The 26,844-nt window shown below is 33.2% G+C and overlaps 1 protein-coding gene across 2 annotated transcripts in view; it reads right to left on the bottom strand.

The window, feature by feature from the left end:
* Positions 1-294: 294 nt before the first annotated feature.
* Positions 295-26,844, bottom strand: part of Ap (apterous) — a 73,321-nt gene continuing 46,771 nt past the window's right edge. For both annotated transcript variants that reach the window (XM_074179023.1, XM_023174246.2), the window contains 4 exons: positions 25,751-25,924; positions 25,291-25,496; positions 3,409-3,647; positions 295-1,021 (listed from right to left, as the gene is read on the bottom strand). In XM_074179023.1, the coding sequence (XP_074035124.1) occupies positions 803-1,021; positions 3,409-3,647; positions 25,291-25,496; positions 25,751-25,924 (838 nt within the window). In that variant the 3' untranslated portion in view covers positions 295-802. The remainder of the gene's footprint in view (positions 1,022-3,408; positions 3,648-25,290; positions 25,497-25,750; positions 25,925-26,844) is intronic.

Genomic DNA, 26,844 nt, shown 5'->3' with positions numbered 1-26,844 from the left:
TTCTCGAGGATAAAAAATGGTTATTGTGACCTTTTCAAGGTCTACAAAAATTATCAATGTTTCTCTAGTATATTATGCATAATGTGTTCATATAAACCTTCTTCTTGAATCACTCTATCTATTAAAAACACGCATCAAAATCCGTTGCGTAATTTCAAAGATCTAAGCATACATAGGGACAGACAGCGGGAAGCTTTGTTTCATATTATGTAGTGATAGTGATAAGAAACATCTGACATCATCTAAGTGTTAGCCTGTAGATATTTACTTGGTTGGGTGAAGAGAAAACCCTCATTTTCCTATTCGTTTAATAAATCCACATATATACATCTGACGTATTTTGAGACTACAGATTATATGAAATAAATATATTATTCCACACAAATGCTCTGATAACAATCCCAAACGAACTGCTATAAAATTATTCAACGAACATAATAAATATTAAAAACTGATGACATAAATTATCTTTCACAAAGTATCCCAATATTCAATGAGTTAAGACAGTTAAAGTTGGTGTATTTGAATTATCTATATACAAAAACAAATTGTTCAATATTGATATATATCACCTATAAATTAATTCAACAATTATTTTTCGCACTTACATATGTTTATCACCATAACAAAGGAACATATTGGATTTTAATGTATTACTGAAACAAGTAGATGAGCAATGAAGCAAAGTTTCGTGTTGTATTTTCCAGAGAAATGTTCAGAAAATTCTGTTAATTGGAAAGTTTCATCGGACAGATTACTCAGCAACTTCAATTTCAATGTAACTTGAAAACCTTATTCAAAATTAGTATATATCACTAAAATTTAGAGTTTGTGAGTTCTGCGAGTGCAAATGGTGGTGAAGGTCATCTAGTGACTGATGTGATAAACTGTTTGTATCTATTATTCCAGATACAGCCGATTGTGCGTCATTAGATCCCTGGTGAGGAATATTATTATTATTGGATCCCTCTTGCCTCATTAAGTTCCTCCTCCATTTAGCTCGAGCGTTTTGGAACCACACCTGTAACAAGAGAAGATTTAGAGTAACCAGTTTCCATTTGACATATTTATATAGACGTATTCTCTGTTTTAGGTTCTAGCAATCAAACTTTGAAAACTAAGACCTCGTGAATCACCAGTTTGTCTTTGTTTGGACATTTGAGGGTTGAAAGAGCCATTATAGGAAATTTCCGAATTTTTCGAAAGAATCTATTCACAATTTGGCCATAATAACAAATTCAAAAGAGACCTTTATTTCCAAAAATATCACGAATAATGATATACTAAATGAGACTTGAATTGTTTCTACATTGTTCATATTTTTTGAAACTTATGCTTCTTTCAAAATGTGAAAATATTAAAAAAACCTATGAATCCCTCTGAACATACTTGATTATGTACCATATGACTCCTTGAAATATTTTATGTAAAACTATTTAAGCATATTTTTATTATTACTAATATAAAATATTGACGGCTCAAATGCTCACGGGTGATTAAAAAATAACTAATAACCACTGATAAAAAATTTACAATTCAGGAATCAAAGAAGATGAGTTGCAGTACAGTAATGAAAATATCTCGACAATATCAACCAATTTTTCATCAATGATTTTCTTCAAACCGATGGAATGATGAAAAAATTGAAAGCTATAAGCCACCACAACACAATTTTACAGCAATGAGTCGCTTTTTCACACCAGCAATGAAACTTAGAGCCATGATTTTAACATATCGGTATTATTATTCTTAAATCATACGTGATTCACCGGTCCTAGTTGTACATAATATTCAAAATTTCGATCATTGTCACTGTCGTATTCAAATTTAACCAATGGAATCAAATATTCAAATCTGATTGTGACTGAATATTTGAAGTTCGTATACAGAAATTCACAGGTTTAATTCGATATTATGATTATGACAGTGATTAGACCAGTGATTAGACTCTACTGACACAAATCATGCATATAGCCGCGTCTAGTAAGTCACGTGCCGACTGTGCAATTCCATGTCGAGGCACGATATATGTTAACAATGAAATCTCATTATTGAAAAATATGAGTTTCGTGTACACAGTTCATATATTCAAATATTGTCTTTAATGATTGTACTTTCAAATAAATATTTTTGTTGAAATTTCTCGTTATTTAGGTTATGAAGTTGATTAATTTGAGAATTGATGTTTGTTCTTATTTCGATGCATTCAGCTGAGAATATTTCAGGAGATAGGTAATCTTTGCTAACACCACTCGATCTAAAAATTTTCTTAGCAAATGTCAATTTTTTTATTAAAATTTTTTCAAGCAATGCCATTTCAGCAACTAAATACCTAGATAAAACCACTCGCTGTCTACGGTCTCATACTGTCTGGCTCTTATGGCATTGCTACATGAAGTTTTCGTTAACAAACGTTAAGAAACGAAATATTTATGGAGAAAAAACACGAAAAAATTTAAAGATAATTTGGATGGCAGAACTGTGAACAAACATAAAAGTTTCAACATTTTTCAGTTTTTAGTGAGGGTTTTTTTCAAGGTGAAGTGACATTGTGGTGAAGATGTAAACCAAGACATGATTCGCGAGGTGCTTCACAAAAGTTTCTACTTATGGGCTATCTCATCAATCCTTATAACATATTTCACAATGAACAATTATTTCAGATCAGCAAACAGCTAGAGTCGTTCTTACGTAATATCACAGTGATTGTTCAGACATTGTTGATGCAAAAAGAGAAAAATTGAAACGTGTTAGTAACGTTAGTTCAAGTTGACGAACTTGAACTTACAGTCACCGAAACTAATGATGGCGAATTGAAATAAATTGAGATTATTCGGAATCATTTATTGAATAGAAATATCGATCAGAAAGCGTTTGTTTCCAGAAAGCGTTTGTATTTTTTGTTGCTTCCATAGATGTCATATTTGAGAGAAGTGTCATCATCTACTGTCATTCGAAATTATTGTTATCGAAGGTAGCCAAATTCAAACGTTACATTTAGACAAGTTTAAACGTTGCATTCTTGGCATAGTGAAGTATCACTGAAGAAATTTATTGAATATAGAGAGGATGCTATCTAGTCTTGGTTTATGCATGAATTGCTACGAATAGATGTCTGCATGAAATTGATGCTACAAGGAGAAAGAAAGTGAGTTATCATTTTATCGATGTCGAAGTTTGTCTTCATAAATTCCGAACATTTATATGTAACGATTCAGTAGCTTTGCCTCCTTCTTATAAAGCGATTATCAGAAATGGTTGAATTCGGATTGTTGAAAACTTACTTATTGAGTGGAAAACTAAGCAAACAATCAATATTTGTCACGCCTCTAAAGATATGCTAAATGTCAATCATTATCAATATGAAATGTGGCAACACTATGAAAAAAAAAAACTTTTTATATCTACCTGCAAGACTCTTTTAGACAATCCAGTTTTTTGAGCTAATTGCTTGAGGTCCTTGGCATCAGGGTTTTGATTGATAGCGAAATAAGTTTTCATAGTTCTCAGCTGATGATGCTTGAATGATGTTCTCATTCGTTTCGTCCTCTGACTGTGATGTCCATTACTGGAGGCGGGCGATGTAACTGAAGAATCGTAAGACAGTGATTCCATCGAAGAAGATAACTCTCCCTGATGGAGCATTTCTGAAAATAATTGGAGAACATGCGTTTCATTCCAAAATTGATGTTATTTCTTGATAATTGAGAATTCTGTTCGAATTCAAAAATTAAAACGGATATATTTATTACAGGAGTGGATGAAAATTCTCACTAACAGATAACACGATGAAAGCTTTTTCCGTGAATTCAATTGTCTCAAATTCGATGAGAAACCACATCAGATTACTTGAAAGTAAGGATAAAATTGAATCAGGATATTATCTGACGTTTATCATAATTTTCATTTGGTTTCATGGATCCCTAGAAATACTACCTATCATTTGAGTAATCTGTTGTTTTTTCTTCATTTCATGTATCTCAAAGAACTATTAGGTTTCGATGTTCTGTATAATTTGTAATATAATATGAAGTTTCCACTAAAAAATTACATCTCGGTGGAGAAATCATAAAAAATAGAACACCCGAATTACTATACCTGAACTTTCATTCTCAACAAATTGTTTGCAGAAATACAAAGAAGCTACTAGTAAAATTCCCGTTACTTTTAAACATATTATGAATTGAATAAGAATTGGTTCTGTTGCGAAGAAACCAAGAATTTGCTATATTCCGAAATCAGCAAAGATGTATTTTCAACCGCTGAGTTTGATGTTTAATTGAATCAGGAATTTGTGAAAAATCCGACCAGTAGACAGCTGTTTCAGCCTGTTGGGCATCGTTAGTACCGGGCAATTGAACACAAAATGTGAATAACCAAGAAAAGTACTTGATAAAAATAACTGCATAGACGCAAGCAGACATTAGTGGAACCACCTATTGGTGAGACATCCAAGTCAATTTGCCAAGTTTTTTTTGTTAGTATTGGTGATTTGACCAATCAACCGACAACTGCGGTAGCAGAAATTTGGAAAGCTATCCTGGGATGCCATCGTAAAACAAATTCGAATGGTTCCTATAATGATATGAAATGGAGAAATGTACTTGATAAAAATAACTGCATAAACGCAAGCAAGACATTAGTGGCACAATCTATTGGTGGTTTTGTTCTATGGAATATAGGGTATTTGGTAATACTCGTATTGAATATCAAGGGAATGGAAATTGATAATTTTCTTTCCCAAAAATGGAAATATATTATAACAAACAGTTATTGTGAATTCTTCTGCGTGTCGTATGAATGCTATGTATAAAACTCTTCTGATTTAATTTTTTTTGTACCAAAAAAATATTTATAAATATACTAGCAGATCCGGCGAACATCGTTTCGCCTAATAGTCAGTGAATGAGCAAATTTAGGATTTTAAAATTGATACAAACTTATTAAGTATAATAAAATGAATGGTATTTGTATATGATAAGTAGGTAAATGGCAATTGGTAGTAAGAGTGCACTCTTCAGTAAAGCACCCTGTGATATACATGTGAGCTGTCAGTTACGTTTTATTATATCACGTCCCTATTATCACAAATGTTTTGTCTCTTTCATTATTACTATTTTTGATAATAAAATATCATATTTTAATATTTATTTTTCCATTTCCGATGAAGACAAATCCAAAAACACAAAAATCATAAAAGTTGGTCCAGTTGTTCTTGAGTTCTTTTATTATTATCATTATTATTATTTTAATTGATGAAATATCATTTTTCATAACTTATTATTCAATTCCTGACGGAGACAAATTAAAAAAAATATTGGTCAAGTTGTTCTTTAGGTCTTAGAACAGGAAAGAGTCGCTAGGGGCCAGATCTGGAGAATAAGGTGGATGCGGAAGCAATTTCAGGTCCAATTCGTACAATTTTGCCATCGTTTTCATTGATTTGTGAAACGGTGCATTGCCTTGATGGAACACCACTTTCTTTTTCTTCAAATGTTGTCGTTTTTTCCTCGATTTGAACCTTCAAACGCTACGATAACGCTATGTAATACTCGCTGCTGATGTATATTATACAATGCGCATCCCAAAATACTGATACCAAAACCTTGCCAGCTGATTGTTGCGTCTTTGCACGTTTGGAGTCAGTCCACCACGTGGAGTCCACTCAGATGAAAATCATTTTCATTCTGGTGTGAAATCGACGCATAAATTTGGGTTTTTTATAGTGGAACAACTTCAAACACTGCTCAGAATCATCAATTCGTTATTGTTTTTCGTCGATGGTCAGCTTGCGCATCACCCACTTCGAACAGTACAGTATCCATGTACGATATGTCCAAAATGTTCCTTTGTTATCTTTTGAGCCTCAATTGTCACTTTGAGGCCATTCGAAATTATTTTGTTGACTTTTTTGATGTTTTTATCGGTAACAGCCTCTTTGGGGCTTCCATCGTCCTCGGTGCTGATTTCAACTCGTTCAAACTTGGCAAACCACTTCTCAACGATTGATTTTTCTAGTGCAAAGTCCGAATAATGTTTACTAAGCCAAGCCTTGTCTTCAATAGTATTTTTTCGCCAAAAATCAATGCTTTACTTATATAAGAGATAAATTTTTATCCATTTTCTTCACACTAACAAAAGTTGCTTCACTCAAAATGAACTCGCAAACTAATAACTCGATAGTTGTAAAATTTGTATAGGTACGTGTCTTCTGAAGGTTAGGGTTAACTAATAATTATACAGATTTAATACTAGTAGCGCCATCTGTGTACTAGCCTACGAAATTTTCAGGCCACCTAATATACTGAATAAGTTATTCAGTTTGATTTGGTGGGCTGCTTAGTAATGCTGCGAAGATGATTCATCTCTTCCAGGAAAAAATTACTAGGATTTTCATATGGATAGGGTTGAAAAGTGCACACGAAAAAATCCGAATCTCGATGTATGTTTTGGATTTGGTACTGTGGTTCGATGAGAAATATGATAACAAATGAACCATGAGTTTTAAATGAAGAAATTCAAATTGAATTGTTTAGAATATGTGTGGAAATTTCCTTATGGAGTGCAGGTAATACAAAAGATTTAATTGTTTTTTCTGAATAACATTTCAACTAGAAATATCTCAAGAATTTTCATATTTTTTGAGAATGGTATACCCAACAGGTGAAAAAAATAAAAGTAAATGAGGAAATTGGTGCCTCTGAGATGGTACCATTATTTGTTGTACAAAACTTGTCAATCGTTCAATAACTTACGAGAACTCTAATTGAAGCAAAAGATAATTTAGGTTTGGAAGAGAATATTTTTTTGAAGTTTCAGCATCACAGTGATCCACTTCAACATTTTCTATAGTCCGATAGAGGCTAAACGAGATTTTCCCGAGTAGGTAGAGGGAAAACAATACCAGAGACTTCTTTTTTGTATACATCACAAATCTGTTGTTTGTAAAATATAACCCACAAAGTAAGTAAAAAAGAGCACACACAGCGAGGAGAAACCAGCAAATAGGAATAGCAGACCATGTTTGGACCCATCAACACAACATCGAGTGGTCCCAAGCTGAGATCTTGCACAGAGAGGAACATTGGTTCAGGAGAAAATTTAAGGAAGCCGCATACATGTTGTCCAACAACGTATTCAGCCAGGCCAGCGTAGATATACGAAACATATGGAAACCCATCATCAAACGAGAAATGACCAACTCCCGCCAAATCGGTCATCTCTCACGGAATCAGTGAAGCGGAAAATGGAAAGTAGAGAAAGTGAAAGTATTTCAACGACCTATAAAAATAGTCATCTCTCGGAGGAATCAGTCCAGTCATCACCAGAAGACGATTGTAGATACCAACAATCTAAACGTCGTGAACTAACGTGACTTGGAATCTCTACACTTTTTTATTTTTATTATTTTCTTTTTGCATTCCTTTAATTTTTATTTATTCAATTATTATATTTTTACTTGTAGGTTTGTTTTACTATCATTTCATTTCAGGTTTATTGTTGCTTAATATAATTGTTATTTTCAACTATTCTTTTTTAATTATTCTTTTTTACTTGTTTCAGGGATTTCAAATCATTTTATATAATAGACAATGGAAGTCCGAACTAGTGAAATTCATTACGAAACATTGTCAATCACCTTCAAACAAACCACAAAGTAAGGTTTCTTCCTAACACTTACTGGTTGAAATATGACTCACGCATATTCTTAGAATCAATATAATAAACGTTATTTAAATAATAGTATGTAAACCATTATTCAGTGAAGCAAATTTTGAATTATTCCTGTATATTATAAAGTCTTCGAAAAATTTTGGTAAAAAAAATAATGAATCGGATCACCTTTGAAAAGAAAATAAAGTCTTTCGAAGTACTGTACCACCTCTTCTCGCTCATTTATTATTTCTTATATACCCTGGATAAAAATATTAGAAAATTACCGAATTGGCATGCTGTATCATTTTTAAAAATTGACGGAAATTATTATATTGAGACGGAAAGTGAAGTAAAAAACTTCAAAAAACAAATTAATATCAGTAGATTTCAATTAAATGTTTTTTCGTTCAATACATCAAACATAATTCGAATATTTTCAGATGAGTACATAGCATTGAATCGCAACCATCAGTTACAAAACCGATTTGCATTCTCTGTTCAACTCATGTACATATTTTTTTACATCCAATCTCTCAAACCTACACATATCAGTGCATACGTTCTCACGCTGTAACTAACAGATAGTGATCTCACATTTGCCGGCAATGAAGAGTGAGGAACTAAATCGGATCGAAGTACTAGCGTTAATTCGCATCGAAGTTCTAGCGTTGATTCGCATTATACTTCCCTGTTCTCTTTCATAGTTTCTGTAAAATCTGTTCACATTCGCACTGTACCAGATAATAATTGTTTTATTCAATTACTTCGAAATGTGAAGAGAATGTTGTTGGCGATCAGATCTTACATGGACTGAAGTCTCGGGCCTAACACACGAAATTTCATGATATTCTACTCATTAGTTTGTGAGTTACTGTGCTGAATGTGATACTACTTTTGTTATTTTCAAAACAATAGATCAAAAACAATTTCGTGTTTTGATTTTCACTGCTTCTTGATGGGAAAAAACAAGTTTAAACGATGGTTTGCTTATTTCAAACGTGGTTGTAGACATACCGATGATGCAGAATGCAGTGGACGTCGAAATGAGGCAGTAACACCAGAAAACATTTAATAATCTACAAAATTGTTTTGAATGATCGAAGAATGATGTTGTGTGAGAAGATTGTGAATATATCAAAAAAACGTGTTGGCTTTATATTGCATGAGTATTTGACTATGGTAAAGCTCTGTTTAAAGTAGATGCCGCGCGAGCTCATTGTTGACAAAAAACAAGAACGTCTCTATGATTTTGAGCAGTGTTTGGCCATCTTTAAACATAACAAACCAGAGTTTTTGCGTCGATATATGACAATGGGTTGTCAACAACAATAATAATAACAATTGTTATCTGAGTGGAGAGCAACTGGTGAACCTCGTCCAAAGCCCTCGAAAGCACAACAATCAGATGGAAAGGTTATATCGACTATCTTGAGAAGGGAAATACCATCAACAGTGAATATTATGTAGCGTTATTGGAGCGTTTGAAGGCCAAAATTGCAAAGAAACGGCCGCATATGGCAGAGAAAAAATTTTGTTTTATCAAGATAACGCACAGTGTCACAAGTCAATCAAAACAATGGCAAAACTACATGAATTGAACTTCCTCCCAGCGTCTACTGGTTGTTCGCAGATCTCAAAAAATGCTCATCACCAAGAAATTTTGCTCGAATGAAGGATTATTGCTGAAACTGAGGCCTATTTTGAGGCAAAGATTCTAGACTGAAATTGTAGGTATAAGAATCTATAATCTTTCCACGCTCATTCAGTGAATTAACTCGCATTTATTCAAAGAAATGTTAATATCTTTCTCCTATGACTTGACAACGGCATTAATTATGTGATCGTTCCTGGCTGAGTGAATAGCCAAAATGACTCTCAATCACAACTTTGAACCAATCACAGTTGATTAGATGTATATCTCACTACCTCGAAGATAATCACAGATAAGCAAATTTATAACTTTGCAGTTGTGTTTCAATTATTTTCATATGCAAGGACTCGTTAGCCTTAACAATTTCCTACTTCAAAATCTAATATATAAAAATATGTTTGTTGGTTGGTTGGTTGGTAAGTGACAAACTTCTACATCGCTGAACCGATCGTGATGAAACTTGACATGTATGAGTAATTTTTCACAGAGAAGGTTTTTAGGCTATCAATTTTTCTGTAATCCGCCACTAGATGGCGCTGTAGAACAATTCTTTCAAAGCACTGTTCTATAACGCTGCGCACGCCTAAGTTAGTTGATTCTGATTCTGTCAAAACATTGGAACAGCACCGATACAGCAACATAGTAGGTACTAGTATGTTATAAAACGCAAACCTCCTTGAACTAACACTTTGTTATGAAATAAACAGTATCTAACTAAAAAAACAGATATAGAACGAGTATCTCACCAGCAACTTGTGAAAAGGAGAAAAAAATTATATTTTTCAAAAGTGCTTAACTCAGTAATAGAATGAGGGTAATCAAAAACTCAAATAGCTTTTTGTCAGACCAATTCGTGAGCTATTCCTTGGAGTTCCTAGTTGTCAGAACGTTGAACTAGGCTTAGGGTCAATCTCGGGCTCATGCAAGTAATGTTTTCAATCAACTCAATTTTCCAAGGAATGAATACAGCATTTTTTTGGATAATTTTTGTAAAATGCAAATGTTCCCGAACAACTCGGATCAGGGGCTCTCGGATTTTAAGGCTTGCTCTCAAGGCATGAGTATATATTTAATGTCTTGATGGATACGTGACTATTAGCATCATGAAACATATCAGATCAAACTTGGAAAAGATCTAAAACTTCATTTCATCTCATGAACAACTCAAGCCGAGTTGCCTTAACAACTAAAAATGGCGAAAACTGATTTAAACATCTCCTGATGATGTTAACTTGGTTAGCGAAACGCGCGTCGAGAGACAGTATTTTTGTTCTGGTGAGGGAGAAATGTTTTCAATAGACTATTCTACTCATCAAATGGTGATCATTGATAGATATCGCAGATTTGGCATATTCCTTGAAAATGTTGAATTCAATATTCACAAAATGAATTTCAATTCTATCTCCTTTTTCAGGATTATTAAAAACATCGGTGATGTTATGACAATTCAGTTTTCGTTCCATCTTTTGACAGAGGAAGAGAATGTATGAAACACATCTTTCGAGTTAGGTTAGGAAGAGAAATCTTGAACATTAGCAGAAAAATCTTGAAAAAATAATTACATTTCATTTGTGATGAGTTATTTTAGAATTGTCTTACTGATAATTTGTGCTTGAGTATTTCGACTATTCAATCAGCAAATATTATTTTGATTGTATTTATTGGGAAACTATTTTTGTAATGCAGTTTTGTATTATTACTAAGAAAGTTATTGTATAGTTTGAATTGAAGGGGTTATATTTTTTAGGAGTGATTATTTTTGGGAAAGAAAGTTTTTGGCTTTCTACTACTCCATTTCGATTCAAAAAAAGAAGGATGAGGAAATCTTCCAAAGAAAGGAAGGAAGGAAGTAACTCTATACATGGATGTGTAGATCATGCAAAGAAGTAACTTTCAGACACAAACTGAAAAAAATTCCTCCTGAAACAGCTACTTTCATATAAACATTGAATTATATGAAAGAAAAAAAATCTTTCCAAACAAATACTTCTATATGAACACTGAATTATACAGAAGATAATTTTCTCTACTCAGTTTGTATTTCAAACATTCGTTGTGAAATAAAAATCAGATATCATTCACATTATTGTATAGTGTACAGCAAAACACAGGTAAACTTTTCATAAGAACGATTCACAACGAAGTTTTTTTCAATAGGTTTATCATGGATCAATTATCGTCAAGAAGAGTCATAATTGAAGTAAAAATTGAAATTTACTATTATTAACAATACGAAAAGAGCTGCTGAAAAAAAAAACGAAAATTAATTTTATGAAACTGCAGAAATGTCAGCTTCATTTCAACAACAATCATCAATCAAGTTCGATACATGCAAATAACATTTTATATTGTAGCATTGACTCATTATTAATAGATCTTTCAGAATTGATAACTAGATAGACCAGCAGTTGTGGTAAGAAAAGACTATTACCGCGGTTTCATTGTTGAAAAGGATGAAAAAGGCACCTATGCCTTGAAAAAGTACTATTATATTGTACTGTTGTGGTTTTTATTACTTCATGTTTTTTACATAATTCTGATAACATTGGGATGGCACAGATATTTTCGAGCTCAACTTTAATTACCATTGAGTACATAAAAATAAGAAAAACCGAGTAATGAAATCATTCATTATTTGCCTCATAATCAACAACTTCTCCAAACTTTTCAGAGAGGCTCTACTCGTACTTCTTTTCACAGGTTTTCTCCGTCAGTTTCTGTAATCACATTTACCGAAGAAGCCATTGTATGGCGAAACACGTTTTGCGTTTTTGTAAAACTGTTTAGTGAAAATCTCACAATAAAGTGTTTTTTGAATACGTTAAATATTTATTCAACTTCGATATTCTCTACTTGTCCATTTTTTAAGGACAAAACACAAGCACTACAGGAAATCCTTGAGGGGATGCTTAGGGGCGGAGCTCCATACATGAGAACAATACTCCAAAGATGGCTTGATCTGAGCTTTATGAAGCATCAAAAGTTGCTGAGGTGTATACAGTTTTCTGGTTCGATATCTATTTCAAACCCCTTCCTCCACCAACAAACTTATCGAAGCAGAAAGCGGAATTATCTGACCTGACATTATTATGCCCGGAATCCAAATGGAATGAAGAGACAAGTGTGCTGTCGTCAGTAATTCGTTGGGGACAATATGGATCCCTAGGGAACACCAGCGTTAATGGTGAAAGTATTCGAGAGATATCCATCGATGGCTATTTGCAGGGAATTTTCTTTCAGGAAGCTGGAGAGCCATACACAAAAATGATTGAAGTATTGTTCCACTTTCTTTCGCAATCATGTACGAACCTGTTCTAACTTCATGATTTGGGATGCTGTCGTCCCCCGTTAACGGATGAACAACTTTTTCATCCATCCCACCCCAGCCAGGAAGGGGTGTCCCGTGAAGGGCGGTACTGATATCTGAGGACTTCATATCGCCATCCCCTGTCATGAACACATTTGTCCTTCTTCGACAATACTCAGCCAAAAGGGTAAGGGAGCTGGACTCCATTCTGATTGAAATCAAGAAGGCGTCAGTGGGATGCTGTCCATATATAATTTTTTGCAACTATTTAACCTGACTGAAATTTGAATTCTTTCCTATTGACATCCTTCTCAAAATATAATTCGTCACGTTACATTTTCTAGTCTTTGAAACTTTTGTCAGGTAATCCGCTGTTGCTCCTTTAATGAATTGTAATTACGGGATTTGATCTAGAATAAGTTATGGTTTTTACATTTCGCATTAATCTTTGAATGACCATATTCATTTTTCACCAGAACAACATATCACGTGCTCTTTGTAGAGTACAGTATTGAACTCAAAGCAATTAGGCATTCTTATAAAATCAGTTAACTAGTTCAGTGATCCAATAATTTTCCTGAAGAAAAGTTGCTTGGGTAACATGGTCAATTTTTCTTAAAAAAAAAAAACAATTTTTTGCCGACGTTTCGAATTTAATTAAAGTCTTCTTCAGGACACTGTATCAATGAATTTTCAAGAACATACCTCCCACAAAACTTATACTTACGATTATTATCGTTTCAATTTCACAAGATTTAATGAATTCCTTATTGAATTACTCCATGAAAATATAACCGAAAATAATAATATAACTATTTTAATAACTATCAGATATATTAGATACAGGGATGACACCCAAATATCACAAAATTCTATTTGTAGAAAATTTATCTGATAAACTTGGAATGCTGCTTAGTAACAAACAAATTAAAGTGGCCTTTTCAAATGAAAATACAGTTGAGAAGTTTTTTTTTAAATCAAAAAGTGAAACACCACAAGACATACAATCCAATATGGTGTGGAAGCTGTCACAAATGCTATGTTGCTCAAACCGAGCTGTATCTTGAAACATGAGTTTCATAACACATAAGAGACTCTACGAATATAAAAAAAAATAAAAAAACCTTACAGCTCACGTTGAACATGAAAAAGAGTATGGACACATTTTTTATTTTGATCATCTAGATGTTTTATTCATCTAAAAGACTTGAGCGAAATAATACATATCCTCAAATGCGACATTAAAAGGAATTTCGATGGCCTTAATACTGTATATTTCAATTTAATGAGTAAAAAACCTTAATAATTTTCCCTTTTTTCTTCCTTTTTATTTCTGTCATGGATTGATTGTTTTTAAAAACAGACACCACCTTACCAGAATAACACTGATTGAGCCATTCGTTTCTTTTGTGTCGTTTTGTGTTGGTGTTAGATCAAAAATTTGGTCGTTGCAATGTTTTCCATTTTATTTTTTATTATGTATATATATATGTATGTATTATGTATAATACGTCTGATGGTTTTCAAAATAGTTGTATTATTAACTTATCAACACGAAGGAACTACTTTTCGGTGAGTAATTTATTTAAGAATCAAATATTTTTTTTAAAATTGAAACGATGATAATCGTGAAAGTTCTGTAGAAGGAATGTTTATGAAAATTCATTTTCACAGAGCACTGAAGAAGAATTTAATTGAATTCGAAACGTCGGCAGAAAACCAATTGTTTTTTAATTGATTCTGTTTCCCAAAAAACCTCTTGTGAATTTGAAATGAATGTATTATCTTCATAATCAGGGAGAATTTCGAATTGATGTCTTCATTTCGCCTTACATTTTCGGGCTTCCTCAACTTCAGAACAAGGCACTGAATCAGCAGGTCATCAAATTAAAAATTCAACATTCTCCAAAACTTTCATGTCATAGTTTCACAGAATACCACTGGCTCCACTTTCAAATTGCCGAGTGACTTCCTCAATGGCTAATATTCAAATTACCAACCATCTTCCCAGTTAATTCAAGAATGATAAAATCTGAAATATCTACTTGTAAACCAATATGAATATCTGAACCTTCTACTACAATTATTTCATTACCGCTTGTTCATACAGTGATTCTTTATAATGTTATGTTTCTCTTTATCAACAATGTTTTAAGTAAATCATTGTTAATGATGCCGAACACTTTTTTATTACGAATTATATAGTTAGTTTGTTGATTGAATGTTCAGTTTGAGAATATTGTTTTCAAATCTATCAAAAAAAATATTGATTTTTCATCATAATTATTAGTGTTGATGTAAAAAAATAAATTGTTTTTCAAGAGTTGATTGCATAAAAAAATATTCATATGATTCAATGAGAGCATTATAATAATTATCCTTTTCTTTTTCGAATGAATGCATTGAAAAAAAGCAACTTCTCCTCCAATAATATTTGGTGATATTGCAACTTTCAGTCTCATCCTTCAAAATTTTCTATAATACTCCCACTGAAAGATGGCCTCTGTGGGATTTTTCATTCCATTCCAGTATTTGGTAGTCGCAAACTTCCTCAACCTCCTACTTAGACAAATATTAATTGACAATATAGAAAGTACCATAAATGGATCTAAATGTATACAACATAAATCGATGTGCGATGTTCAAAAATTGAAATTTATGATCCTAACTACATGATTCATCAACTTAAGAGTTTTGCATACTGACATAAGGTTGCCCCTGTAGCATATGTCTGCATTATGAAAAAAAATTATCAGTGCAATATTGTTTCTTTGAACAAGTACAGAAAAGTTTTCACGAAAAGTTTGGGGATCGAAAACAGACATTGTCCGTAGGAAGAACGAGTCGCTTTCTCGAATCGAAGAGAACAAAGACTTGATCGAATTCGTTTTATTTCATTTCCGAAAACGGGTTGGGGACCATGGAACTACAATCGCAGTCACCGGTATGTATCGAATCAGTATCGACGCGTTATTTATAGGTTTATTTAAACGGTGGGTGGCCGGGTCTAAAGCCGTTGACAGATGAAAAGTATCTTCAGATCAAGGATTGGATAACTACAATCCGGTAGCCAATTGGGCGGATGCTATGGCCGCTTAAAATATGTGCATTCTACTTCTTCAGGAGTTCTATCGTCTACGAATTTACCTACCTTGGTTTTTTATTCGATTCCACGTAACACCTGCGACGGAAATCGAGCATCATTAGGAATTGTGAGAACAATATCAAGGTTGAGAAGAAAACGATGATTTCTATAGAATGTCAAATTTGTATTTTTGTGGTTAGTAGTTCAAAATCGGTTGGGTACTGCCATCCAATGGAGTCGAATGGAAATATTATAGTGTGTCACATTTATGCCAAATACAAACTTAAATCCCTATTAAGAAGAGGGAATTCAAGCTATCTACGGTCATAGAAATTTTCAGTATAATCACTTCCATTGTAAACATATTCCCTTGTGTTTTTTTTAATTATAGACATTTCTAAAAATGTTGCTTTGAGTTAGACATATCTAATTTTGAATGTGACTGAGTTCTGTCAAGTTATTAAAAATTTACACCTACGGATGTCTAGAACTCTGAATAGGATTAGAAATCAAATCCGAATGTGACTAAAAGAAACTATTTCTGCTTTATAAATGGTCTATTGAAGATTAGGAGTAATGTTGGAATATATTATTTCATTTACATACTGAACAATGGTTCTCAATAAAAGGAAATATTTAATGTTCAAGAAGTATATAAAAATTCGAATACTCCTAGAAATACTTTAACAAATCATTTCATGAATTTTTCTCTCCACAGAAGCCGTTCATTTCTTTCTAGTCCAACAAAAAAAAACTGCATTTCAATATTCTTGGTTTTTGTTTCAATTTTTACAACTCCTTTAAGCGAATGTTTGTTATAGTCTTCTATAGTATAACTTTTGATTGTTCATGAATCCTCTTGTCATTCAGTCTCCTATTCGCACAAGAAATTGTGTTCTAATATTCTTCGAATTTTTAGTCTCCAGTGACTTGGTCTGTAATTACCCTGGTGATTTGATGATATGATTATAACCTCAAAATATTTCTATCTGCAAGTATTTCAAGTTAATCACGGTATTTTCAGACCAGCCATGATGTCACTTTCTGGTCATATTTTAGCTACCGTTGTATATTCGGTTTTGGATACCTACGTTAGGCTTAATAATTCTAAAATTGAAAATCAAACAAAAAAATTTTAATATCAAATTCATTAACAATTTCAGTGAAGGTCAATCTATAGAATTGAAATAAAGCTCCTTCTTCAGGCCTAATAGTGAGGTAGACGAAATTGATAATCAAAGTAAAATAACGAAAACCTTCCAGGAAAATATAATGATTTTTCACAAACTACACCTAAACGATTTGATCTCCACAAACTTTATTGAAAAAATATTTCACAACATGTTTCGCTAAACATTAGCTTTTTCAAGTGATTAGCTAATGTGGTGAATGTGTTTCAAAGTAACTTTGATAAACTTATTTGTACTGCAAACTATGTCATATTTATATAATTGGCCTCAATAATAACGTTCTTCTATTGATTCATGGAAGTCATCAAGGTTTGTCTGAAAGATATTCATCAACTAAAAAAAATCATATTGGAAAATATAAAGATAAAGAATCAAATTGCCATTTGTTCAACATACCACAAATCTCAGAAGGAACAATTTCAGAAGGATAATTTATAGCAACTGTTTATCTACCATGAAATATGTGACGGGCCTTCCAATGTGATACCTATAACAACTTTATCGAATCATCCTGAGAAATGGACAGTAGAGAAGCATACGCATGAATGTAGAAATTCAGAAGAGTTGTAGGAAAGTCAATCTTCATTCTATAGAATAAAAGATTTGCTACTTTGAATAAAATTCTTCAAAATAAATTTCAGGACAACAATTTTACGCAAAGGTCAGAATAATAGTCAACTCGCAAAATATTACTTTTGATGAAAATTTTATGAGGCTTCAACGTAAACAGTAAGTCACAATATTTTGATAAAAGAAAACCGAACAAAATAAAATTTTGTGAATGTGAAACAATAACCACGAAGAATACCTCTACTCCAATATCTCACATAGGGTGGAATATTGGAATAGACCAGGATATAGAAGCAATAAAAAACACTTGATTGATAAAATAGAATCATTTTCATTTGACAAAGAATCTACAAGATATGTAATTCAAATTTGAGGCAAAACTATTATCGCTGTTTTTCAAATAACGTAAATTTATATTCTTTTAGTGCTCACATGATATTATCTAATCAATAATTTAGGTATTAACCGGTTCTTAGGAGTACTTCGGAATTGAAACCGATGTTGCCATTTCATTTCAAGAAATTTCATTAGAGATTGAATTAGAATTAGAGGCAGAAGCTGAGCTAGTGGTATTTTCTGAAGCAATATTTTTTCATAGCTTGGTCTGCGAAATGATCTTTTATAGCTTAGGCAACTTTCTTCGACATAGCCTCTAGCCACATTCTGCTTATGCCTAATTTGAAGAAGATCAGGTATTCACAATCAGTGGATACACGTGTCAGATACTGAAAGATGTTCGTAGTGGTTTTTCATCTTGCTCTCAGAATCGCGAATAAGGGTCTTTGTGCAGGGTCATTCCATTAGTTTTCTATACACAGAAAGATAATATTGAACCTGACCAGGGATCGAACACGCATTCAAAATAGCGATTTCAAGAGTAGACTTACTAACGAATCGTCAACTTACTGACCGATATGTTAGCGTACAATGAATTTTGGTATGTTTCTCACATTCCTCAGTTTCTGAATTCATTTTATGACTTCAGTATTGAAATGGATGCATAAGAAATTCCAGTACTCCATGTGAACAATATAAATAATCTTGCCAGTTTCAGATGTGTTCTGATTTGATAATAATGAAATATGAATTTGGCGAGAATCGTTCGAAAGACAGTATTTCAGTATCTAACCTGCAAGTGGAACAAATTGAGCATGATTGAGTATATGTTTATCATACACCATGAAGAGCTGTCAAATAATAGAGGGTGGATTAGAGTCTCTCACGCTACGTAAAGTGGAGAGTTCGCTAACAACTACCTAGGAACGTGCTCGAGAGGTTTCATGAAACTACGTGAACCCTTATTCGTATCAGGTCAATTCAACGCAGTTCCTTTGAAGAATGTATTTGTTGATTTTCCTTGTTTGCAAAGTATACATTCAGTGATCGAGTGAAGCTGAACGAAGGCTGACATTTTGTACGAAGTAAACTACTGGAAATAATTTATTTTTTTCTATATTTTTTCCCGAAAATACATTTTTAATTGGCATTTCTAATACGATCTTATTCAGATAACCGCTTTTATAGTTTCTACATTTGTAAGAGGGATTTGAACTTTTCCCAGAAAAAACCTGGAACTAACATCCGATGACTCATCAGATATTAATCCAGGATGTATAAACGTCTGACGAAGCTAGCCCCTCGATCAAGCGAAACGTCAGGAAGAAATTCCAAAAATCCGCGGCCTTCGAACCCGAAAAATGGTGACCCTACTTAAGCTTCAATTTTTATACATTACATCAGCAATCAGTCGTGTTCAAAATGTTGCCAACAAATTGAATAATCTATTGAAAAAAGACAAGTATACGAATTTCACTGTTTTCCATGGATTATTTAATTTATAGATGAAACTTTTCAATACCAGTTAATGACCAAATTAACTTTTTATTTATTTATATTTCGTAGTAACTTTTCAGGGTGAACTTTTCAGTTCAAAATATCCTCTATTCATTTGAATTTTTGTATTTTTCAAATTGTAGTAAGAAATAATAAAATTCGAAGAATAATAAAATGATGTTTTGAATACCGCATTGGATTCCGATCGATTCTTTTCAGTCACATAAACTTTCTTCAGGTGTTTTGGTCAAATCCAATTCCCCGGATATTCAATTAATAGGACTGGCGTTGATCACAATTAATCCAGATAATTGAAGTTCTACTATACCAATGTTCCATTGGCATATGATTACATGCAACACTTAAATGCCATTGAAATCCAATGAGTTCGGATATTATTGTAACTGAATTGGTAACCAACTGTAAAATTATAATATATATCGGGATGGTTGAGTGAAAATAAAATAGACCCGTTATCATGAACTGCGTCAACGTGTTGAAAAAACGTAGCAATCCATATATTTATGTTTATATTGTCACAATAACCTCAAAATATGTCAGTGGCATTGGAGGCCAAGTAGTATATCGTTTGATAATCCTTGATTTTTCCTTTCAGGCATCCCCACAAAACAAAATCAAGGGGGAATCCCTTTATACTATGCTATAATTCCAAAGGAGTGGGCACTGAATTCTCAGAAATGACTGAGGTTTGCCTTAATCTGCCTCTTGCATTGGCGTACGAACATTATACTAAATAGATGAAAAAAAATGTTGATAAAATATATGGAATTACAATGTTTTCTGTTTTCTATCTTTTCTATCTCAACACCAAGTTGTTATTTTCAACACCTCGGCACGTGAGGAAAGTCAATATTTCTCTTGAAGATGATCACTTGGTGATTGAAACACGTGTCGAGGTATTAAAAATAACGATTTGATGTTGGAATAGAACTCCAGTAAGTAACAATGTTTTCGTTTATTTGCAACTAGTTGTTGCCCGCGGCTTCGCCCGCGTAGAACTTGGTAGTTGTAGTACTAATTAGTACTATGTTGCTGTATCGCTGCTGTTCCAATGTTTTGACAGAATCAGAATAAACGAACTTAGGTGGGCAGCGTTATAGAACAGTGCTTTCAAAGAATTGTTCTACAGCGCCATCTAGTGGCGAGTTACAGAAAAATTGATAGCCTAGAAACCTTCTCTATAAAAAATTACTTATACATGTCAAGTTTCATCACGATCGGTTGAGCGATGTAGAAGTTTATCACTTACCAATCAACCAACCAACCAACCAACAAACATCCATTTTTATATATTAGATAATATTTAAGAAAATAGTGCCGACTATTATAGAATTTTACTATAGTCCACCTTAGAAATTTCGCTTGATATACAGATAATAATTATACTTTGAAATTTATGGTATTGAAATTTAATGTGGTTTTTGAATGATGCAACAAATTTTCCTAATTTTCCTATATATATATATATATATATATATATATATATATATATATATATATATATATATATATATATATATATATATAATATAATATATATATATATATATATATATATATATATATATATATATATATATATATATATATATATATATATATATATATATATATATATATATCAATTATATCTTCTATCAATCAAGGAAGGGGGGAAATCTGCTGACCGTGGAGGATATATGCTGCTGAGTTTTCTTCAAATCCGGGTCTGATGAAAATATTGGTTTATTTTGTGAAAACAGGTGAGCAACATACTGTTGAACATTGAAGGATGGCCGGCAGGTGTTACGTTTTCGTTTCACCACTCTGTATATCTTTTTTTCAGAAAATGGAATCATATCAATCATTAAATCAATTAGTGTGTGCTTGACGAAAACTTTTTTTATGAATATCTCAGTTATTATTGATCGTGGATATCGGAAGATACACGAAATAATGGTAGCGAAAACAGAAACGAACAAATAAAAATCAGGCATTGTTTCAAATTGAAATCTGAACTCAATTATCTGGCAACCCTTCACAATAAAAATGGACAAATAAAAATCATTTCAAGTTGAAATTTCAGAATCCCTCCCCAAATGTGAGTGTTATTCAAATCCATTGTTTTCGTATGTTGGATATTTGACAAAGAACCGTTCATTTGAGCACTATTGTTAACATATTTCTATTTGCCAACAAACATAATGGACCGTATTCATATCATTCATTTCAATTGTCCTGTGTGTCTACTATATTCCCTTGTACAATTTAAAATGGATAGTTACGTCTTGCACAAAAAGCAATACTTTTTTTGTCGGTATAGCTTTCACTTGTAATATTTCTAATTCTTGTATACGAAAACATCAAAAGTTAAACGAATGAAGAAGAAAATTATAGAAGCATTTTGAAAATCGAGCGTTTCTGTAACATTTTATTTTATATCATTTTAAACTACATAACTATAAAGTTTTCAGGCTGTTGTGTTGTCTCTTGTTGGCAAAAGATATCACTTCTGATGAAATGGTGAACTGAAGTCTATCAAAAATGTTACAAGTGTAGAAAATATTGTCCCGTCTTGAGTGCCGCGGAAAGGTCGATAGATTCAACCTATGAATTTGATGATTTTTAATTTGTTACCTTGAACCAGATGACATGAAAGCTTTTAAATTTCAGTGTTTCCTCTCGCTGACATGAGAGGTCGCGTCGGACGAAGATAAAAATTCTGTCATGTCTGAATTGTGATAACTGCTCATCGTCGAACTGGCGTCTCACCTGGCAATGCCACGTGAAACCAGCGTTTGCTATTATAATCAGAATTAGCGATCCGCCACGGCTCAGCATTGACCAGTAACCAGGGTATTGACCCTGGTTACTGGTCAATGCCACAAAAACCCAGGCATCGTTTTTCTCCAAGAAGATAAATGTCTCCCAACCGGATATAATGATGTCAGGTCAGACAATTCCACTTTCTGCTTCGATAAGTTTGTTGGGGGTTGAAATGGATACCAATATGTTTCGGCACAATCATGTAGCTGGAATTGCGAAGGCTGCTTCCCAAAAGCTTGGAACACTGTTCCGAACCCGAAAACTGTACACATTTCCGCAACTTTTGATGCTTTATGAAGGTCAGATCAGGCCTTCTTTGGAGTATTGTTCTCATGTATGGAGCTCTGCCATCAAACATACCCTGAAAGGATTCCATCCAGAAAAGAGCCATCCGCCTGATTGGAGACGCGAACATTACGAGCAACCTTGATAGCCTGGAACATCGAAGAAAGGTTGGAGATTTGTCTCTCTTCTATAGATACTTTCACGGGAGTTGTACAAGTGACCTGGCACATTTGTTTCCCCTGAGAGCGGTACATATCAGAAATACGCGACGGACTGTGACTGTTCATCGTTTTGAGATTCAACTCAGTACACCTCGAACTTCACGTTTCAAGAACTGTTCCATCTGGAGAACTGCGTTTATGTGGAATGAACACTTTTTAAAGCATATTTAAAAATGCTTTACTATTGCATATGTTCCACATATAACAAACCTTCATACAAAATTACGACCTATGAAAATACAGCGGTGCGGAGAAACAATGATGAAAAAGTGACTTTATTATATGAACGCGCCTTTTTCCCTGAAGCTCGCGCCCCATAACATAACATGAACCTACATAAAAGATTTCAGCATCCGACAATACAGCAGTACGAAGAAACAGAGATTAAAAGGTAACTTTATTTTATGAAAAGGCAATTTTCATATGTAGACGCGCCCCTTTCATCACCAGTAGGAAGCCTCAATTGGAATATTTGAAAATTCTTTCTCACTACGCATCTAAGAACACCTACATACCAAATTTCAGATTCCTAGGATTTACCAGTATGGAGAAACAAAAATGAATGAGCCCAAAGTGAGTGGCTTTCGCTTTTATAAGTATTAATATACTAGTTTAAAGACAACATATGAATGTATTGATTCTTAAATGTTATCATATTGGCAAAGAAGGTTACTTCGTATAGATCAAAATTACAAAACTGTGTTTGATAGTTTTTCATGCAGGTGAAATTTAATTTTTTTCATGTGAACTCATGGTAGAAGGACACTCAGGGCCGTAGCGAAAAGAAAACCCAGGGGGGGAGGGAATCCAAATTTTCCCAACCCCACCAGCAAAATTTCTCAACTTTCGAAAAAATGAAAGCCGAGAGATTAGTTACTACTATAATATATCAATTTTCTTACTTAGCTATCCAAAGATTGGCTGATTGCTTATGCCTGTTAGGGTATGCACAAACAAAAATAAATTTTGGTAATTATAACAATAATAATATGAATTACTCAACTTTGGACCAAGGTCCTTGGTCTTCCACCATATCCACCATGTATAGGAATATTCAATACAAATGAAACGAAACAACACTTAAATAATATTGTGCTTATTTCTACTATTATTTTTTCTATCTTCACGGCCCGAAATTTCCCAACTTTTCCAAATCGAATAAACAGCGAAAATTTGGGAATTTTGTAAAATTGTCACTTCAACATTTTTGGACTGTTCAGGACTGTTCTCTTACTTGGGAGAAATTAAACTTTTTTGAAGATTTCAAATAACTCAGAATTTCAAAGTATGGGATCTCCAAGTTATGCATGTTGAGAAATCCCAGCCTTGTCCTGGTTCTTTCCCTTTCCTCATTACCTCTCCCTTTCTTTCCTCCCATTTTTATTTTTTAAAAATGTTTATTCACTTCGTTACAATTTTCTATCTTCTCTTCTCAACTTTTTCCCAAGTCGAAAAAGCAGGGGAAGGCTCCCCCCATCCCCCCATGGCGACGGCCCTGAGGACACTAATTACTATAAGAAATGGTCGTTTTCGGATTGAGTTCGAGATGATATCTTCGAATAAAGCCCCCCTCAAATATCTGACAATTTGATGTACGTTTCCATTCTTGAAATCCAAAACATCCGGCACATCAACGACAGGTCAGCTTGAAATCTAAATCTAAACCGTTATATGTCACTGGTCTATTCGGGTGCCAGGGGCAAAAACCTTTCCAAATGTGTTTGATATCTCCTGATCCTTTATAATATATTTCTGTCTACAAAATTTCTGTCAAAAATTTTTTGAATGCATCACTGGTTTAAATTGTTGAACCCTTTGAAATATTATTGAGAATAATTTTTGCATGTACACTCGTCTTATGATAAATTGTAATGATTCCAAACAACTCAACAAATAAACGATTTCCACTTTTCCTATTTTTCTGGCTAAAGGATTTGTTCAGTATACGAGTACCTTTACAAAAATTTCAGACTTCCTTTCAAACCACTGCATTTTTCAATGATGAACTATTGATCTTGTCTTAAAGGGGTATGTGGTGAGATTCTAAAACTCTTTTGTATCATTTGGGCAAAACAAGTTCTTCAAAATTTGTAGTCGACAGGCAGGTAATATATATTGTCTAAGTTAGCAATATCCATGATAATAATTATAACTTTTTATAATGAATTTTAATAAAAACGCATTTCCCTATATGGTAGCTTCATCAGTTACATCAGAATAGCTCGATGTACTAGTACTGATGAAGCAACAGTATAGCGAAATGTGTTTTGAATAAAATTCATTTGGAAATTCTATAATTCACATCCTGGGTAATGTTATTAATTTTCATCAAGTCTATGGGTTTTCAAGCTATTAATTTTTCAGTAACTCGCTACTAGATGGCGCTGTAGAACAATGTTTTGAAAGCACTGTTCTGCTTGTTCTGTTCTGTCAAAACATTGGAACAGCAGCTATACAGCAACATAGTACTAGTTAGATATATAACTAGAAAAAAAATTATACTAGTTCAGATTTCCATTGTCTAATAGTCATCACCCGAAGACGATTGTGGATACTAAAAATCGCAACATCGTGAAGTAACTTGGTTTGAAATCATTTTGATTTTTTTATTTTCTTCGAAAAAAAAATATATGGATAATTTCAAATAGAATAGCATAAACACTTACCCAAGGTTGCTTGTGCCATCCTCATTGAAACAGGTAAGTCTCCACAAGGTGACCCCTCTTCTGGAACATTTCTCTTTTTCCGTGGTCGTCCTTTGTTGTGTTGTGGGGGGGTACTAGGTGTGAAATAATCCGGAGATCCTCTACTGCCAAACATGACGTCCATGGGATCGCTGTGATCACAGAAGTCTAACATCTCATAATGTGGCCTAAAACGAAATCGACTTGAGAAATTTATTTGTGAGCATTATGAGTTATATAGCTTATTTGGTGGTTGGAATGTGGGCACAGTGGGGTTATACAAAAATTTCTCAGATGAAAAATGTAAAAAAATAACGTTTTGCACAATTCACTAATTGAAAAAGTTTATATCAAAGAAGAAGAATAAATAAATAAAATGGTAATGTGAGGAGTGATACAATGAATTTATATTCAAATGAGATATTCAAAAGCATATCATTACCTGCAATATATTAATCCTTCCCGCATACCAAAGTGGTCACCTTTTGATAGCAAAATGCCACAGGAGGCACATGAAAAACAGTGTAGATGATAGACGAGATCTCTTGCTCGCATTACCAACTCATTGGCTGATATACCAGCATGACATCTAGCGCACCTTGAAACAGCGAACATTCTGAAAAAAAAAAGAATTTGTGCCATAATTGCTATTTATCATGAGCCCCAGTCTCAAAAAAGCTTAATGTGAAGAGCATCTGTGAATATGAATTTGAATAATAATAAAGAGCGTTTATTGACTAACAGAAAGCAATTTGTGGAAATATTTATGTAAAAAACAAGAAAACCAAAAAAATTAATTATGGATTTCGAAAAAATTTCAAGAGATTATTTGTTACACACTCAAGTTTTATAATATTACAATTAAAAATGTCACAATAGTCGCATATTTCATTGAAAGTGGTGCACATAAACTGTATTGCAGCTTTCAAAAATAAGTTGGTGTGTTGCATTAAAAAAGACAGGCTTTTCTGGTTGTTAATAGAGGAACAAAGATATTTATTATTTGTAAGAAACAAGTATACGGAGCAGTCAATATATGAGTCCAAAAGTTTATAGAAAAACATTACAGAAGCCTGTTCTCGACGTTTTCCTAACACATTATCGAACTTCTTGCAAAATTTCGAAATAATCTGAAACTCTTGGTGGCTAGGTTCCTTTTGTTCTGAAACATGGACATTTCAAGAACGTTTTCTGAATGACAAATTTAGAGATATTTTCATACGTTTGTAATTTATACACAGCAGTTTTCAGTTATCTGTTGAATACACATTCATCTGGAGAGAAGTGGACTGAAAAACAAAGTGTTTTTTTGCGGCATCAACTGCTAGGTTTTTAACGCGGACTTGTTGTTTGCTTTTTTAAAATTTCATCTATTATATTTGCGGCTTTCAAAAATGCCATCAGGTTGTTCAACGTTGTCTATCATCACATAGAATTTCTTTCATTGCCCCAGTTATATTATGTTGTCTCCTGGTTTCCAGTGTTAGTTGAAGTGTTAGTACCTGTCTATTTTATATTATGACATGAAAATAGTTC

The sequence above is a fragment of the Leptinotarsa decemlineata genome, unplaced genomic scaffold, assembly GCF_025532065.1.
Source record: "Leptinotarsa decemlineata unplaced genomic scaffold, Ldec_3_MD MMD2_tig00004307_RagTag_RagTag, whole genome shotgun sequence".
Classification (NCBI taxonomy): Eukaryota; Metazoa; Arthropoda; class Insecta; order Coleoptera; family Chrysomelidae; genus Leptinotarsa; species Leptinotarsa decemlineata.
Note: the sequence above shows the minus strand (reverse complement) of the source record. Positions and strands in the feature narration are given on the sequence as shown.